Source organism: Rhinichthys klamathensis, unplaced genomic scaffold (genome assembly GCF_029890125.1).
Source record: "Rhinichthys klamathensis goyatoka isolate OS25496 unplaced genomic scaffold, OSU_Roscu_1.1 h1tg000004l_1, whole genome shotgun sequence".
NCBI classification, from domain to species: domain Eukaryota; kingdom Metazoa; phylum Chordata; class Actinopteri; order Cypriniformes; family Leuciscidae; genus Rhinichthys; species Rhinichthys klamathensis.
This window is the reverse complement of record NW_026606557.1, coordinates 5,444,631-5,463,966: the sequence shown is the minus strand read 5'-3', so window position 1 is coordinate 5,463,966 and position 19,336 is coordinate 5,444,631. Positions and strand designations below refer to the sequence as shown.

At 39.6% G+C, this 19,336-nt stretch overlaps 3 protein-coding genes across 3 annotated transcripts in view; 2 read left to right on the top strand and 1 right to left on the bottom strand.

The window, feature by feature from the left end:
- Window positions 1-8,235, bottom strand: part of brd4 (bromodomain containing 4) — a 69,754-nt gene extending 61,519 nt beyond the window's left edge. Inside the window, exon 1 of the mRNA XM_056252149.1 lies at window positions 8,113-8,235. The gene's annotated coding sequence lies outside the window, so the exon portion shown is untranslated. The remainder of the gene's footprint in view (window positions 1-8,112) is intronic.
- A 2,421-nt stretch (window positions 8,236-10,656) lies between these two features.
- On the top strand, window positions 10,657-13,593 carry LOC130086280 (epoxide hydrolase 3). Its single transcript, XM_056252543.1, has 7 exons — window positions 10,657-10,901; window positions 11,272-11,357; window positions 11,729-11,886; window positions 11,964-12,092; window positions 12,207-12,250; window positions 13,045-13,193; window positions 13,286-13,593. Exons 1-7 carry the CDS (start codon window positions 10,659-10,661, stop codon window positions 13,521-13,523), a joined length of 1,047 nt encoding a protein of 348 aa, XP_056108518.1. The 5' UTR covers window positions 10,657-10,658; the 3' UTR covers window positions 13,524-13,593.
- Window positions 13,594-15,343: 1,750 nt separating this feature from the next.
- Window positions 15,344-18,956, top strand: lpar2a (lysophosphatidic acid receptor 2a). Its single transcript, XM_056252496.1, has 3 exons — window positions 15,344-15,612; window positions 16,059-16,982; window positions 18,529-18,956. Exons 2-3 carry the CDS (start codon window positions 16,229-16,231, stop codon window positions 18,858-18,860), a joined length of 1,086 nt encoding a protein of 361 aa, XP_056108471.1. The 5' UTR covers window positions 15,344-15,612; window positions 16,059-16,228; the 3' UTR covers window positions 18,861-18,956.
- The last annotated feature ends 380 nt before the right edge of the window (window positions 18,957-19,336 follow it).

Below are 19,336 nucleotides of genomic sequence, written 5' to 3'. Positions count from 1 at the left end.
CGCAAACTAGAAATATCTATGAATAAAACATAAAAACTAAAATATTTTTATTCATCTCTTGCAGAAAAGCAACACGAACAACTACAACAAAATAGAAACGATTTACAGGCCAGAGTTTCTATTCATAACATGGTTACAGCGTTGAGCGATGTAGCCAATCACAGACATATGTGTTGATTTCTGGAACGCAATGGCCAAGCACAAGCATTCAAGATAGACTCCCCTCACCGCTCAAAACGGACTTTTTTGTTCAGTGCTGAATTCTGTATGCTGGCAAATCCTCTAATTATAACAAACAAAGTGTGGATATTATGAAAGATTGATTGTGCAGTCAGCTTCATTGATAATAACAGAGATGTGTGAGATCGCGATGAACTGTCAGCTTTTAGGATTTATTAAGGGAGCGCACTTTGCGCGCATTCAGTCATGCCAGACCATGCACGCAGTAGCCTGCTTGCTTTTATGTTAAATTAACAGTGGTTTGTGTGTTAATACATTTATTATTTTACTAATTTTTATTTATTTTTAGACTTGTTAAAACAAGCAGAGAAGAAAATAAAAACAGTCTTCTAACCTGTGTTCTAAAATAGTCGTCTTCTTTTCTGGGAGCCTATTACTTTTGCGGTAGAAATATCGGTATCGGTACTCGGTATCGGCAAGTACACAAATGTAAATACTCGTACTCGTATCGGTTTGAAAAAAATGGTATCGGGCCATCCCTAATGATCAGTTCACAACGACAAAACACACAGATCACTTTGGTCTTGTCAATGGAACCATTTGGCAACTTTTTAAAAGTAAACTTTCCATTCAGAATCTTATTGGCATCCATTTCGGCGTCTCGCGCTCGTCCTCCACTCAGAACTGGACGTTTTGAACGTTCCTATAACATTCAGAAATAACGTTTTTATAACTTAATGGGAACATTATGAAAACGTTCTTATAACCTAAAATTGTTAGCTGGGGAAGAGGAGAGATTCGCGATTGCACTGAACACGTTTTAAGTGCAGGCATATTCTCTGAGCGAGCCCATAGAAAATTCTTACAAGAGCAGCGTGTATCTGAGAGCGCGCGACTCGAGCAGAGAGATTCGTGCTCGGCACATTATATTCCGCGCGCGAGCAGAGAGATTCACGCTCGCGCATCCGGCTCGCAAGCCCAAACAAGTGTGTGCATCGTGCCTGTTGTTTTGTAGATCCGCTTGCGTTTTCAAAACGCCCGCATGCCGTCCTGTTGCAAAAGCATGTGAAAAAAAAACTACAAAGTTTGCTAGGCCAAAAAGACCGTTAATCGTGCGATAAAAAAATTAACGCCGTTAAAATGGGTTTGCGTTAACGCCGTTAATAACGCGTTTAACTGACAGCCCTAATATATATATATACATACACACACACACAAATATCGGCCATCCCGCTCTCTAAGATATCGGCAATAAAAAAAAAACAATATCGGTCGACCACTAGATTAAACCCATTACATCACTAAACTCTCCAAAGAAATGAGACGTTCTCTATACGGATGTGTTGCATGTTCACAGCGGATGCCATGCAGAAGGAAAGAAAGTCAGTCTATAGGGGCTTTAGCACCGGAGGAACCTTTTCATAGTTCCTAAAACTAATGGCGTGTTCGCACCACAGAATGATTTTATTCCTAGCAACGCCTTTTAGAGGGACTAATTGAGCTCCTACTTCAGAGTCAGGTTTAAACCAGCGCTATAGGAACTACCAGTGACGTTAGAATACGCTGATTGGCCGAACGGACCCAAAACACCAGCACCCGCCACTTTTAAAAAGCCTTGTAAACACACAGATTATAGCCTATATATTTACTCCACAAACTAACATGGAAAACAGTGATAGATGGGCCTCTCAACCTTTATGCTGAGGAGAAAATCCAACGCAACTCTTAAAGAGGACCAAGCGAAACAATGCATTTCTGCTCAGCTAGCGGCACTGTACATCAACCACACAGCAAACGCTATTACTTTCTCATATACTGTCTACTTTCTTGGTATAACAGTTCTATCTAATAAAGTATTAGACAGGACTGTTAAACTAAATGAAGACAGAGAATGGGAGCACAGCGCCGTCAAAATAAAAGTCATAAGCGTGGCTTACGTCACTTCAGCATTCCTACTTGCGGTGCGAACGCAACCAGGAAAATGGCCCTAGGGGAACATTTAGTTCTCGGGGAACCACCCTGGCGGCTCGTTCCTAGAAATATCCAGTGCGAAAGAGGCTCATGATAGGGGTGTTTTGTCAGGGGGCTGGTTGACACATCATTCATAGGAGGTCTCACATTTGGCTGATCACAAAAAGCAACCCATAACACTGCAAAGCTGCTTTCACTTGTCATTCTCCCCTTGATGTTTTGAATATTTAAATGGAGAGTTTGTGTGTTTTTTAACTCAATGCCAGATTCTGTGGACCTTGCTCATTTTTGATGACGCAATATATCGCCCATTGTTTACATAAAAATTAACGTCACCAACATTTTGTCGATCGCGCTGCCTCTGTCATATTATCAGCTCTCCATGTTGGAGGCGAAAGCGGGGCTCCTTCATACACAGAGAGGACATTGACAGGTGAAAAGGCGGTGTCATTCGAGGTACTAGTGTTTTTCTGACAACTACAGACGGTAAATGCACTCAGTTTTTAAAAGCAGCAATCCACTGTTCCAGTGCAAATATAAGCGGACAGCGCGAACTTTCACAGCTTCATAGAGAACACGTTTTTCCATTGTTTTTCTATGTAAACATGCGCAAGACGGATATTTTATTTTTGACACTGATTCCAGTATCTAAATATTCTTAATAAAAAAAAAAATAAATGTCATTTGAACGTGTGTAGGCCTACTCGCATTATTGTGCTGTTTTATTGTGTATATGGTTATATATTAAGAGGCATAAAGTGGTCTTAAAATGACAATATTGTTTATCGCAATTATTTCAGGAACAATATATCACCCAACAAAAAGAAGTTATTGTGACAGGCCTAGCTCCAACCCTAATAAACACACCTGATCCAGCTAATCAAGGTCTTCAAGATTACTACACACTTCCAGGCAGGCGAGTAAGTTGGAGCCAAACTCTGCAGGACAATGGCCCTTCAAGGAGCTGAGTTTGAGATAAGTAGATATTTAAGTACTTAAATGACTTAAATAGTCCCTCCTTTTCATGATTAGTGATCAGGGGCGGAGTGGGACCAAAAAATCTACCGGGAAATTTCGTAGACCACCGGCCCTCGTCGCCGGCAGGGCCGGATTAAGAGCCCCCTGGGCACAATGTCTTGTAGGTCCCCTCTTAGGCAGGCCAAATGTATATTTTGTCCAGGGACATTTTAATACGGCATTTACAGTTTTACTGATTTAAAAGTAACTTTGTTGTACTATGCTGGAGTAAAGTTCATAAATGGTCGTTCTTTCCCATAGGAATTTTTAAAACTATGTTGGGTGGACCTCTGTGCCTCTAGGGGGGTTCGGGGGCATGCTCCCCCGCAAGAATTTTTTTTACATTTTAAGGTTAAATGCATCAATCTCGTGCTCTTTGAGAGATCAAAATTAAGAGCTTCAACCCATGAACTGCTCGTTGAACAAAGAAAAAGCATTGATTTGTACCAGGACAATAAAGAGGGCATCTTTTTAGTTATGAGAGTCTCAGTCTGCATTACATTATCAATGATGTTTTAGGATGCCAAACAATTATTATTATAATGTAATAATGATTTATATAATTATTCCTATGACGTAAAATCCATTTAGCCTATAAATGTACTATATAAATGAAAATGAATATTTCAAAAGTATATTTTAGCCTACATTACACTATAATATAGGACAATTACAATATTTTTGTCCTAATTTCTTCATTTGCAAGAAATAAACCCTTGAGCTTTTAGGAGAAAACACCAGATAACCATGCTGATCGCGTGAGCAAAGTAATCACCCAGCACAGACAGGATGCCTATTCTTAAAGTCTTGTGCTGTTTTATAAAGACACAAAGCCATATCATGGTTTCAATTTTAGTTCGTTGGCAAAATATAACGCTAGAGACCTTAATGTTAGGTTATACATTTTACATCTTTACATATGTGTTGGGAAAAGGGAGAAGAGAGAGTTCGGCAAAAGGCGGATTCGAACTCGGGTCGAGCGCATCAAAAGCTGCTTTCAAGCACTTCACGCCCTACGCCACTGTAGCTGTTTCGTAACGAGTGTCTTTTTGCTTTAAAGACAGGCACTTAGTGCAAATATACGCTCTGTTATAGAAAATGTTTAAAAAAAAAAGTTTTCTTCCCCTCGCTTGGGCCCCAAGTGCGCATGGCGAATTTGCAATGAATATATTTTATCAGACCGGCCCTCGCGGCCTCGAAACAATACCGGCCCACCGGGAAAACTCCCGACTCTCCCGATTGCCACTCCGCTACTGTTAGTGATTACAGTGGAAAAAAAGTCACATTTTTGCAATTCTGCATAATTTGCCACAGCAAAATAATAGCAAAAAAACGCTAAACTAAACTTTATTGACAACGTTAGTGTGATAAAGAAACATACATGATTAAGAAATGGCATGGGATGCAGGGCTCGACAGTAAGAACTACCCAGTAAGAAATGGCCCTGGCCGTATGAACGACGCTCGGGACGGCTGACGGAACGGTTACTTGCCCGATCGGGCCAGTGCTGTATCATGACGAAAGTTTATCATTTGCACGTCTTTTTACGCCTTGCCTTGTTTAAATATTCAAGTGCAAAAAGATGCGAAAGAACTCAATTCTGTATTCCCGCGCTGTGAGTTTTGTGCATGTTAAAAATGCCTGTCTTGACGAGTAATCCTTATAAACACAATTGGTTATGTCTTAAGTGAACGTAAATGGTTGAAAAATCAAATGCGTTTGGATCGGAGCATTCAGTTTTAAAGTGACAGCAGCCTTATATTCCTCCTGCTGTCCGTATAATTAATGATAATCAAACAACAAAGGACAAGACAAAAAAAAAAAAAAAAACATTCTGCTCTATTTATAGTAGGGATGTGATGGTGAGGAAATTTGACAACCGGTTAATCAACGTGTGACAACACCGGTAACACCAGTATTACAGTAGGGTTATCCTTTCCACCTTTCTTTTACATCGCTCATGAATGCCGTGCAGCTGTGCGCATTTTACTTTCGAATTGGCGGCGATTGCTTGAATGGTGGGTTCATTATTATTCTCAGTGCCGCGGTGGGCAAGTGATGTAATCCGACTATCGCAGCAAGCCTTTCATAGTGAAGACTAGGGATGTCAATTTACACAAACTCCCATGATCAGTAGGGGTGTGACGGTTATTATATAACCGTGAGACCGACGGTTATAGTTGAACACCGTCATTAGAACTTAATAAACCGCCAAAACCGTGCTATTAAAATATTTTTTTAAAAAAATTATCATCATAGAGAATGTTTAAATACTAATATCAGCTTAAGAGGGAAACGGAGGCTGCTACTGCTGGAGATGATTCGGGAGAGGTCTGTGCCCCTTTACCGATCAGAGCGCGCGCTGACACGGAGTAAAGACTTGTTTATACTTGACGCGTCCGCACGATCGCGAAGGTGCGCGCGGCAAAAATGACGCGTTCGGTGCGCAAGACCGGCAAGACCCCATTTCGCTTGGCTGTGTGCACGGCTTTTTTTTGTAACAGCGCGCGCGGCGCCGCGTCCGAACGACTTCAAGCCGAATCTGCCCGAGCATGTACGTCTCACCGCACCGGCACCCAGTTGGCCCGTCTAAATTGCAAAGTTCATTCCAAAGTTTTTTCGTTAAGGTTTTGTTTACTGTGTGTGATTTATTTATTTTTAAAAAGCACGTTCATTGCAACGTTTGTTTGTTTTGTTAGTTAAGGATTTGTTTACTGTGTGATACATTTAATGGAAAGCACATTCACTTATAGTTGTCTTGCTGTTCATGTTAAATAAACGTAGAGCCAGTAGCTAATCAGTGTCTGCTTGTTTATTCAAACTAAGTTGTCCTATAACAGACGAACAGATATTCAACACCCCTTTCTTCCCCATTGTGACTCATATCCGAGTGAAACGCCTCCCTGAACAAACTTTAAAAAAAAGCATGACTTGATATTGTCCATCAGGAATTGATTGGATCATTGTGGTTTGCTATTGCTGTGATCTTGTGTGAGTGGCAGGTTGTCCCGCCCTAGTGCCAGTAAACAAGTCATCAGAGAAGCAAGTTATTTCGATTATAGATTACCAAGGTACATACAGTACATACCTGCCAACTTTTGAGTTTTGCTCGGCGTGAGATTTGTTGACGGGGGGGGGGGGGGGGGGCGGGGGGGGGGTGGGGGTTTAGAGATGGTTGAGATTTGTTGACGGGGGTGGGGGGGCGGGGGGGGGACTCGCTCGCTCGCTCGCTCGCTCTACGCGGTTTGGAGCACAATCTCTGTCTCGCATGCACGCTCGCTCTAGATAACGGGAGATTTTTAACGAATTTGCGGTATAACTAGTCGATCACGAGTGGCTCAACAGGTAGATATATAGATAAACTCATCTTCCAGGCATTTGACCGCCCGGGTTGACACTTCAGCGTGAGAAATCGGGAGTGTGGCGTGTGAGCGTGTGAAACCAATCAAATGCGGGTGTCTCACGGCCAATGCGTGAGAGTTGGCAGCTATGCATACATTTAATAAAAAAATAATGATGTGCACTGATAAATTGTTATTTTTCTTTGCAATATCCCATAAAAAGTATTTTTTATTTATTTCATTGTGCCTTTAATAAGCGACCAAAATTGCCAAGTAACTAAAATCACACCCGACCACAAAAGCAAATCACGCAGGGAAACCTGTCAGTCATTTATCAGCTGTCAATCACAGAGCTATGATGTCAGATAACAAACACACCACAAATATTTGCTCTTCACAAAAGTTTACGTGTATAACAAAAAGTGTTTACTGGCTGCATGTAATATTACGAATATCTAAACCGCGCAATAAACATGTATCTGATATTTCTGCAACAAAATCTGAAGATTCACTGACTCTGAGGGCAAACCGAAAGCGCTGCGAGGCTAATAACGCTACTGACAAGAGCTCTATCTACACTGACACCGTTTTAAACAAAACACACTTTAATATAAAGAATAGTAATGCTACCAACCACGGAAAGATCGAATTTAAATATGTATATTGACTCGCTCACATTTTCATGTAAACGTAAAGGTTGTGTTTCTCCGTTACACGGAGAAGCAAATACAAAATGGCGACTGCGGGCAGCTCGGATGAGTCCTTAACACGCAAAGTCGCTAAACACCGAGGCCATGCTGTTGTATTAACGTTAAACGAGTTCATGTCGAATTAAAACATTTACTAGGAGGGTTAAATGAGGTTGAGGCACTGTAATAGGCCTTAAGAGCATGAAAACAAGCCACATATTTCCTCCGACCCGCTATCAATGCTAGCGGTGTGTGACACGGACTCGTCCGGCGTCGTGCACGTATCTCAATGTGTGTGTGCGCGCACACGATCAAAACACACACTCTCTCACCCCAGACCAAAAGCGTGAAACAACCACGGTCCACATTAATACACATCTGTCAATGTCAGACGCTTGAAACGAGCGCAGATCAAATGAACCCGAGTTAATTAATCTGACCGTGCGTTGGTGTACGCACATTCTCGTACAATTCTACGTTAAATCCACAAGCATTCCCGCACAGGGAAACGTGAGATTTTAGCGAAGCTGCGCAGAGCAGGGATGCGATGCTGTGCTAGCTTCAACCAGCAAACGGCCTAATGCTAATAAACAACCTCAGGGCCCTGCATTACTCGCTTTCTTTGACGCACACGCGATGTAGGTGTCGTAATTCAGCACTAAAACACTCATGCAACGAGCCCAAGAGCAAAATGATATCCAGACTGACCCGTTGTCATGAATGAGTTTGTCTTTCCTAGCAGCTAGCGTTAGCATTCGGCGACACACAGGCCGCTTTCACCGCGCGAGCACCAGACAATCATTTCAGCGCTGATTAGCGCGCTTGACCGTTACACGAAACGACGCAGCACATGCCGGGACCGTTAATAAGAAATAATCGCTTTGCATAAGTGTAAAGGCTGCTTGTTTATTTACCTTCTTTATTTTGTTGTGAGGGCGCGCGGGCTCTTTCTCTCCCACAATCCAGAACAAACAGCTCGAGACGTCGGTGACGTCATGCGCGCGGAGGACGCACAGGACGTGGGAGGACAGCGAGCGCTCCTGTCTGTCACACGTGTGAAAGATCACCTAAAACCCCTCTCAACTCCGATCTCTTCCGTTTGCCCTTTGAACGGTGTCCTTTAAACACTCTCTGAAGTAACAATAACACTAAAATATGTGCTGAAACATTTAAATAAAAAACACATCCGCTCTAAAATACCGATAGTAGTTATATTATTCATTTCATGAAATAAAGTCTCAAAATCCAGGGTGTGAAGGAGGTCTGACCTATTAAAAAATATTAAGCTTTACCTGTAAATATGAAGATTCATTTTACAGCTCTGACTGATTTTAAATTGTAATTTTGGCCTCCCCTGAAATGGGTCAAAAAATAGAAAACCCATTTAAAGTGACAGTTCACCCAAAAATTACATTTCTGTCATCATTTACTCACCCTCATGTTGTTCCAAACCTGTATGAATTTCTTTCTTCTGTTGAACCCAAACAGTGATGGACCCCATTGACTTCCATAGTATTTGACCCCATTGACTTCCATAGACTTCCAAGTCAATGGCTACCATCATTGTTTGGTTACCCATATTCTTAAAAAATATCTTATTTTCTGTTCAACAGAAGAAAGAAATGCATACAGGTTTCGAAAAACTGGAGGGTGAGAAAATAATGAGAGAATTTTCATTTTTTGGGTGAACTGTCACTTTAAGGACGTGCATTTATTGAATTTACGGAGCAGGGACATAGCGTAATGTGTAGGCTACCATGGATTCGGGCACTGAGACTTCATTCACAAGTGAACACACCACGAGACAGAGAAAGAGAACAAATAAGAATACTTTTTTAATACTCAGTGAAGAAAAGTTCGTTTAGGGTTGTTTGCACTGTCAGAGTTTAATCCGTGGTAGTTATTATATTAAGTATATTATAATATTAAGAATATTTATAGATTAACATTTATGGAAAATAACACCTACGATCGTTTTTATAAGGAGAAGTTGAGTTTATGTTTTAATAATAGCCTACAGTTAGGCTATTGGTACAAAAATACATGCCTTCATTATGTTGGTAGGCTACATTTATAATGTAATGTCAAGGATGCAAGGAATTTGCTTGCAAATGTCACTTTTACTTCGTTGATGCAAATTACTAGTCTTGCGGTGAAGTTGATTCACACACACACACACACACACACACACACACACACACACACACACACACACACACACACACACACATTTTATTTTTGAACACCAAGAACAGAACAAAAACAGAATATACGTCTACAATGGCATTGGTAAATACAGGTAAATGAGTATTAAGCAAGGCACATATCAGTTAAATAATAATTAAAAAAATTTTTTTAAAAAAAAGGGGTCTCTTTATTCCTCTTATAAGAGATCAAGGTCTCTTATTATTCCAGCCAATTTCTGGGCCTTTTTAAAGAAATTACAAATCAAGTCTCTTTTATATACAGAAAAATAAGGTTTCGTCTTCATACATTTGCATTTCTGAATGAAAAATTTGCCCAGAATCAACATTACATGAATAAAAAATGCATTTATTTTCTCGTCCAACAGCATTCCAAACATAATATGTTTCCTAGCAAAAGTGGGCAGTGAATGAATCTTTGATTCAACCAATAAGACATATTTTCCCCAAAAAGTATTTGAAGAAACACAAGAAGAAAACAAAGATGTTCAGTTGTCTCTATGTCAACTTGACAACAAATACAGGCATTTTCTTCTAAATTAAACCGTTGTCTTCACACACACACACACACAAATTGTGTTTGTAATCTTTGAACGAAATCTGAAAATGTTGGCAACTTACCCTCTAGAAGGCCTTTCCTCCGCTGATGACGTCAGTTTGATGGCGCGTGTGTGTGTGTGTGTGTGTGTGTGTGTGTGTGTGTGTGTGTGTGTGTGTGTGTGTGTGTGTGTGTGTGTGTGTGTGTGTGTGTGTGTGTGTGTGTGTAGAACATTCCTCCAACTGTCAGTCAGACTGCAGCGAGCACTGACAGCGAGCTGAATGAAACGGGATGGAACTTTTAGAACTTTTCAGTTCTAAAAGTTTTCTCATTATATTCCATTTCACTGGGAAAATACATCATAATACTGAAGTGAAGTCGGTCACAACTTCCGGTTCACGCACAAGTCAAGCTCCCAGACAATTTATTTTGTGGTACAAAAATAGCTCAGCGACAGTTGTTTCCACACAGTCACATGGGGTGTATTTTAAAAGCTGAACTAAAGACGAGGGACAGTTGCTAACTTGCTACACCAAGCCTGTGCTTTCTTTGACATATGTCTCAGCCAGTGGCGTAGGTTTGATTTTGAAATTGGTGGGGACGGGGACATCGATATATAAATATATTTTAAGTTTTGATCGAAATTATTGCTAGGGATATATCAGTGTCACTGGATATTGGTAGGGACACGTCCCTAGCGTCCCTACAACTAATCATCATGAACCATTCTTTGATGCGCTTGCTTTTATTACCAACTCGGCTAAGTTTATGGATTCTCTCTTTGGTATATTATATCGTTGTGTATGGCACAGCTGGAATCACTGCTTGTTTGGTTTTGATCCGAATTGCCTGGACTGGATTTAGGGATCCGTATAGAACTTTCCAATGGACCATCCGAAAGAAACCCCCAGACTGCCTCCAAGACCCTGCACTTGGCCACCATGCATATCTGAAGGGCCGGGTGAGATGATTTATAATGAACAATAATTTATCTGATGTCTTTAAAAACATGAAACAACGTAATCTGTACGAGGTCGTAATGAAAGGTTGAATTAACGGCTAAATAATGATTGCCCATATCTTGTGTTCTTGCGCCACCTGTGTTTAAAAATAGAACATGGCGTTCACAATATATTTCACATTCCTTTGTTTTTAACGGGACACACTAGCCCTGTGATATTACAGTCAATGTCAAATGGAAAATATTGCCATCTTTCACCAAATTTGATATTGATATTGATCTAGGATTGCTAGTTATTGAAAATAATGGCTTTGTCTTTCAAATAACGTGACTATTTTGTGACTTCTTTTGGTGTTTCTTTACGTTTCAGAGCTCAGGCTTGAGGTTCCATTATGTAACTAAAGGAGACCCCAGAAAGCCTCTAATGTTGTTTCTTCATGGATTCCCTGAGAACTGGTGACTTCCTCTGCTTCATTTTCTCTGTCTGCTTATTTAAAATTGTACATATGCTGCCGTAAACGGTTTTGTAAAGTGTTGTCTACATATTGTTTTCTTATAGGTTCAAATATACATTTCTTTATTTCTTTTATTATATCATATTTGATGCAGGGAGGAGATCCAGTCAGATGATTAAGTCAAATTTTATAAACCACTATTTTAAAATGTTATTATATTTCACAATATGACCGTTTTTTCTGTATTTTTGATCAAATAAATGCATAATGAGCATAAGAGACTTCTTTCAAAAACATTAGAAATAGTTCCCTTTGAGCGCTACTGTTGCAAGTCCGAGTGTGTGTGTTCTAAGGTATCAGTGTGACCTGCAGGTACTCCTGGCGTTACCAAATGAATGAATTCAGCCGTAATTACCACACGGTGGCGCTAGATCTGCGTGGCTGTGGAGATTCGGACGCACCCGACCGGCTGGAGGAATACTCACTGGAGACACTCTTATATGACATCAGAGACACCATCGATGAATTGGGTATAGGCCAATCACAGCGTGAGAAATAAACTGCCTTAGACACTAAACGCACTGGAATGGGATTTGTTTACTCGCAGGTCACACGAGATGTATATTGGTGGGCCATGACTGGGGTGGGATGCTGGCATGGCATTTTGCACTGGAGCGGCCCGACATGGTGCAGCTTCTCATCGTCATGAACGCCCCTCACCCTGCCTCATGGCTGGGTATGCCAGACAGGTCGTCGTTTCACTTCTGTTTCTAACTAAGCACTGCTCTGAGTCTGAACTGAAACTGAATTGTGGTTACAGGCCATTTATACTTCTTTCTGTAAAACCCAGATGCAGTTTTGAGAAGACCTTCTCAGCTGCTGCGCTCAGGACATGTATGTTTCTTTCAGTTACCGCTGCTGCCCGAATTTGTTTTGTCTCTTGAAGATTTTAAGGTAGTGTGAACACTTTTAACCTCTTACTCTTTATGCCCAAACTCTTTGACACTGTGGTGAACCGTTTCTGCTTAGCTTATGTCTTGACACCTTTTTTTTTTTTTTTTTACTGTAACAGGAAACACTAAATACACGTTCTTGGTCACTATCCCCAGTCTCATAGTTACAGCTGGTTTCCGTCATGTGCAGTGTCGGGGGGTAACTCATTATAAGTAATGCGAGTTATAATCATCAGATTTTTTTCAAGTAACCAGTACAATAACGCATTGCTTTTGAATTTTCAACTAAATATGTTACATTTTCACATAAGTAACGCAAGTTACTTTGTTTTCCCATTTATTGACTGACAGCTCTGTGTTGTCAGATTCAGAAAACAGAATTCAGTATTCCTCAAAATGAATTGAAACTCAGAATATTACTATTATGTGGAAGATGTTAAATAATACAAATATACTTCATGTATTTAATCTCACTTTATCAACCAATGTCTTTGCTGCTGACCTTCGATGATCCAATTCAACCATAATAATAAGCAAAAATGACTTCGAATTTACATGACATTTGCTTTTATAAATAAAAACGAACAAGCAAACCCAGCCCATGTGAGAAAATCTAATGCGAAAGTACTGTAACACGTTACTTTCCATAAAAAGTAACTATTAGTTACTTTTTAAGGGAGTAACGCAATATAATGGATTACTTTTAAAAGTAACTTTCTCCAACACTGTGCATAGTTGGTTCGAGGTCTGTTTTGTGGCACGAACGTGGGCATCAAGAACAAAGCCAGCAGACTGACTGAGTCCCAGCTGGAGGGTTACCTGTACCGGCTGTCCCAGCCTGGAGGTCTCACAGCCCCTCTCAACTACTTCCGCTCTCTCCTCAGGTTTAAAACACAGCACACTTCCATTTCTATATCATGGGCTTAAACTGCAGTGCATTGCTTAAAGTGGTTACTGTGTACCTCTCTTTCTACAGTAACACTCTGTACAAGCATCAGGATGTTGGTGTGCCCTGCATGTTAATTTGGGGTGAGGCAGACAATATACTGGTGGAGGGCATGTCCGGTGGAACGAGGCCTTACGTAAGGGGTCCCGTCGTCATTCACACGATTCCCGAATGCAGCCACTGGGTTCAGCAGGATCAACCTGAGATAGTCAACAAACTCATATGGGACTTTGTTCTGGATAAAGACATCATAAAACACAATCATTGATTGCCTTTGGTTCACTTGGCGCAATGACGAATATTTTTTTTTGTCTTTGGCAAGGTTTCAGATTTTCACTAGCCTTTAGACTGATTTGTCTTTTATTAATTAAAAAAACAAAGGTGAGGGAGAAAATGTATGTTGTACAATTTGTTATCTCAGTAAATATTTGAAACTATGCAAAGTTTCAAGTTTAAGTTCAGCTTTGACATATTTGTTCCTTGTATATAATATTGCATTTTATGAGATCTTCAATTCAAGACACTTTGACAAATAAGGACTTCAAGGATGGTATATATCATAATATATCATAACTGTGCGATAGCGTCTTTCCCGCGAGCTGTTTAACTGAAAATCCAACATAGTTATCAAAAAAGCTTGTCACTACAATCTGTTTATATTTATTGTGACTGAATACAGTATAACCACATCAAAATGCCTGATACCTTGTTCCGGTTTTTTTTGTATTCCTGTGAGTATTGGATGGCATGTTAACTGCTCAATGTGTTGAATTATCTCAGCATTAGTGACAACAATAAACATATTCTCATAGAGAAAAACCCAGATTCTTGATTATGATTATGATACGTCACAGTTAAAAACAGAAACCTTTGTTACACAATGCAATTGACATTCTCTCAAGGCCATTTTAGTCTGTCATCGCTAACATTTATTTCAATTAATAGCTGAAATTTTAAGTCTGTTTCACACATAAAATATTGCTTTGGAAGACGTTGAATATAGTGCATGTGTCATACAGACTACTTTTGTAATACTTTTATGGTACTTATATGATGGTTTTATGACGATTTGGAGCCAGACAGTCTGAGCAGGACATTCTGCTAAATGTATCTTTTTGTGTGTTTTCGTTTTCTGTCGTGTTTCGTCCAGAAAATAATTCTAAATAAAAATTCATTTTGTTGTGAACTCTTTAACAAGTCCTAGTCACAGTCATCATTGTAAAATCTATTTCTCTGTGACTTTCGTTATGTGCTAACCTCATGTGGCAAGCTATATAACAGTATAAAAGTAGTCATCCAAATACTTATAAGTTAAGTAACATTTAATTTTTACTGGTAGCAAGTAGTGGATTTGTGCTATTGAATTCTGAGGATCTGTGGTTCAGATATCAACTGTTCACTTTTGACTACATATTTCAATTGATGATCCTTTTTGTACTAGTAACTTTTTATTTGGAGACACCATCTTTCCATGTTGTTGCTAGTAAAAAAAATTTTTTTACCTGTCTTAATTGCCACTTTACTTGTCATATGTCAGAATGTCTACTTTATAATTTAATTAAAATATAACTAACATTTTAGTGTCTAGTAAATATGTAATACTGTCTAGTGACTAGTCAATTTGTAGGGTACAGCGGAACTAAAGGCGCACCGGGGTAATTTGATTTTCCTCTAAACCACTAGATGCTTTTCATGATGCACATGGAAATTTGGCTGATCCTTGACGCGATCGCAGACAGCAGTGCAAAGTTGATTCTGTGCTAATTTGATCATAAATGTGTGTTTTTTTTTATGTTGTAGGTTTAAGTAGCAAATGAAAATCACTAAAATTATTGAATATATTTTGAGATAAATGTCTTAATGATTTTCAGTTTTGTTCAAGCTTAAATCAACAGTTTTTCTTAGCCCTGTTGTGCCCCAATAACAAACTTTAAGATTGACACTGTAACATTTGGAATAGTTATTATGAGTGACTGAATAAGTAGCCTACTATCTAATGCAACTGACATAAAATAGTGATAAATTGGATTAAGGAATAATTATAAAAACGGCTTGCCATACACTCTGTGTGCAAAATTCTGGGAAATGAATCCAATATCTAGTTTCTAAACCTTTCGTCAAAGGTTTTGAACAATAGTCTCGTGTTCATTGGATCTTGGGGCAGTGATTCCGTCAAATCAGGTTTGAGGGAGGTGTGATCTGCGGATCTCTCAGTCCTCTCTTGTTCCTCTCGAAGATCAAGATTTCTCACCGAACTCCTCCGCCAGATGAGCGTTTCCGGCGGCGAGTGCCAAAACATCGACACAGCTGCTGTTATTATGTGTCTTTTCTTTGTTTGCTCTAAAACTCTGGCAACGGTAAGTGTGTTTCCCTAGTGTTGTTTTAGAAGAAAGTAGCTGTTGTTTTTGTGCCGAGTGACAACCGAGCCAAACTGTACAGTGTAACACTGCAGGGGCCAATAAATTCCGCGTGTTTCTGCAGTAGATTTGTTGCGTCTAGGTTTCACTAAACATTTCTTTAACCGCAACCAGTTTTATTTCCCGTTCTCTTGATGCCATCTCTAAAACTGATATGTTAAGAGCAGTTGGGATTGTAATGGGGCAAAACGTCATTCCCCCGTTTAGTACTTTGGGGTTAATTTTTAAAGTGTCAATTTGTTAAAATAAATGCTTGCGTGTTGCGTGTCCAATGAAAACTGGTTATCGTCATTTCCCCTATTCCCTTGTTAAAGATTAACTTTTCCACTTGTCTTGGACTTGTACGGACAAATAACGATGCTGTCCTCATGCTTCCTGTGTTTTAGGGTTGGAAAACAATAAAAGACACGCCTTGTAAGCAGCAACATTGGCACACTTTTGATATGTAAAAGCACAATTTCAAATGGTGGCTAATCGCATCTTTAGGACTACAGCATCAGGGAGAACTGGCCAAACTAGGCAACAACTGAACAGCTCAAGGGATCTACATGAATGAATGTCTCTAATAATGCTATTCAATTCGACCTGCGAGGCTTATGACAATCCAGTGTACTACTTCTACAACAAGACTGGCAAGAACATCAGTGCTGACTGGCGCGCGCATGACTATGTGGTGGTCGGTCTCGGGCTCCCGATTTGCATCTTTATTATTCTGGCAAATATGTTGGTCATAGCGGCCGTAATCATCAACCGACAGTTCCACTTTCCCATTTATTACTTACTTGGGAACATGGCTGCCGCTGACCTCTTCGCCGGCATCTCGTATCTCTACCTTGTGTTCCACACGGGGCCGTGGACCATCAAATTGTCCATCAAAGAGTGGTTCGTCCGTGGGGCTTTGATCAACATGAGCCTGACCGCCTCTGTGGTCAACCTGCTGGCCGTGGCAGTGGAGCGCCACCAGACCATCTTCACCATGCAGCTGCACAGCACCATGACCAAGTGGCGTGTGGTGATGCTGATAGTTTTTATCTGGTTGGTGGCCGTAGTCATGGGTCTGGTGCCCACCATGGGCTGGAACTGTGTTTGTGACCTGACGACCTGCTCCACGGTAGCGCCGCTGTATTCCCGCAGCTTCTTAGTGTTCTGGGCGGTCCTCAACCTCCTGGCCTTCTTCATCATGGTGGCCGTCTACACGCACATCTTCATCTACGTCCGCCGCCGGAATCGACTGATGTCGCCTCACACGGATCAGCCCACGCACAACCAGACCGTTATCAGCCTCATGAAGACCATGTCCATGATTCTGGGTAAGGCCTTGACTCTTGTGTAGACTTCGGGCGTTTGGGAGATTACTCCGTCTGAGTGAAACTCTTCTGAAACCTTTTTTTGTGTCTCTAACTGTAGAAGTACTGTAAACTTGTTTTTAGGACAAACAAGTCTGTCAACCCCCAAAACAAGTTGACCAAACCGGTTTGGCACAGATTTGCTTGTCAAGCACTCGCTTGTTTTTGTACCTCGAACAGGAATCGGTTATTTAAGTTACCCTAAGGCTGTAGGTTGTGGATTTAACTGAAGTGGTGTGAGCACATGGTGTTATTTTGAGGAAGTGTCCATAAAAAATCAAATGCAATTTATACATTATATAATATAGTAGTGAATGATTTATACACTTATTCTGAAGAATAATTAAATGTGTATAAAATATTCTAACGAGTACCTTGAAATGGGAGTCAACATTTATATTAAAAAACGTAACAAAAAATGATGCAGGAAAAATGGTCTATAATAAATATCTTAAAATATGAAATAATTGAACTTTGACAAGGAAAGATTAGTTCAGGTTGTAAAACAGCATGTGGTGATATTTATTAATTAATGATATTTGTATATACAAATAAATGTAAACATTGTGTTTAATATGTTTCTTAAGAAGTGTATGATATGAGCACACATTCAAAGTGTAAAGGGAAATATGTTACTATTGTTACAATAAGAGTTCATTTTGTTAACATTATTTAATGCATTAGTTATTATAAACTTTTACAGCATTTATTGATCTTGGTTAATGTTCATATCTACATATACTAATAATTTTGTAACATTGTGCTGCATAAATCATATGTGTGTGTGTGTGTATATATACACACATACATTCATATATATATATATATTTGTGTGTGTGTGTGTGTGTGTGTGTTTTTGAAATAAGTCTCTTATGCTGCTCACCAAGGCTGTAGTTATTTTATTTAAAATGCAGCAAAACAACAATTTTATCAATTTTAAACAGCTGTTCTATAATTTAATATATTTTTTAATGGAATTTATTTATTCCTGTGATTGCAAAGCTGATTTTTTAAAAAACAAACAAAAAACAACTTTTGTAACTTTTTTTATAGCTTTTTTACTATCGCTTTTGATCATCTTTAATGCATTTTTGCTGAATAAAAGTATTCATCTTATCATACTGACCCTAAACTTTATAAAAATGAAATGCTGGCAAAAAAAATATTGGTCATTGTTAGTTTGTGACACTTATTGCAGAATGTTACTGTTCATTTTTACATTACGTTTGAGTCATTAAATTGAAACTGTATTGAAAGTGACGTTAACATCAGGCACGGGTTTGTCTCTGTGTGTGTGTGTGTGTGTGTGTGTGTGTGTGTGTGTGTGTGACAATTCCACCTTGTATGTCGTGAAATGTCATTGCCCACTAAAAATATACACGTGTTAATTGTTCACAGAATGTAACCGCATTTACTCTATAAAGCATCTTGCAAGGTGATGCAAGACTTGGTTTGCACTTTGCAGGCTGCAGTGGTTTTCACATTCACACTTTTATTTTTTTCTCTACAGGAGCCTTTGTGATCTGTTGGACGCCGGGTCTAGTGATTCTCTTACTGGATGGTCTCAGTTGTGGTAAATGTGAGGTTCTTAAATATGAGAAGTACTGCCTGGTTCTGGCTGAGTGTAACTCTCTAATGAACCCCATCATCTACTCATTCCGGGACAAGGACATGAGGAACACTTACAAACGCATTCTCTGCTTCCCTTGGAGAAGAATGCGCCAGCATGAGGGGCCTTCTGGCATCCGCTTCGAGTCTGTGAAAACAGGGGCTCCCCCTGAGAAAAACAACTATAACTCCACCAGTTTAGAGCCCATTTCGGAACAAAGCCTATTGAAATGATAGAAAAAGAATTTCTCTTTGTAAATAAAGGACTTTGTATTTGCTTAGTGAAATGATCACAGTGTGTACAAAGAGTAAATGCTTCATTTTTGATAAGCTTGTTTTGGTGCGTGTTTTTGTCTCTCTTTAACAATAGATGTATTAGTGGTCTTTTGAGGCAGTTAGTTGCTCTGCTGCCCACAGGAAGTTTTTCTTTTCCCAAAGCACAAGCATTAATATTCATAAAAAGGCCCTTTTTGGACCATTTTGTTTTGTTGGGAATGGGATCTGACGGATCAGGAAAAAATACCAGGTCTAAAACCGACAGCGTGGTGCAGTTGTTTCTAACAAATCAGACTTTTTTAGATTCTCATTTTGAAGTGCCCTTATTATGCTCATTAACAAGTTCGTAATTTTATTTTTGAAGTCTGCTAGAATACATTTACATGAAGAAAAAAAAAGTTCAAGTTCAAAAAACATTTTTCTCATACTCTACA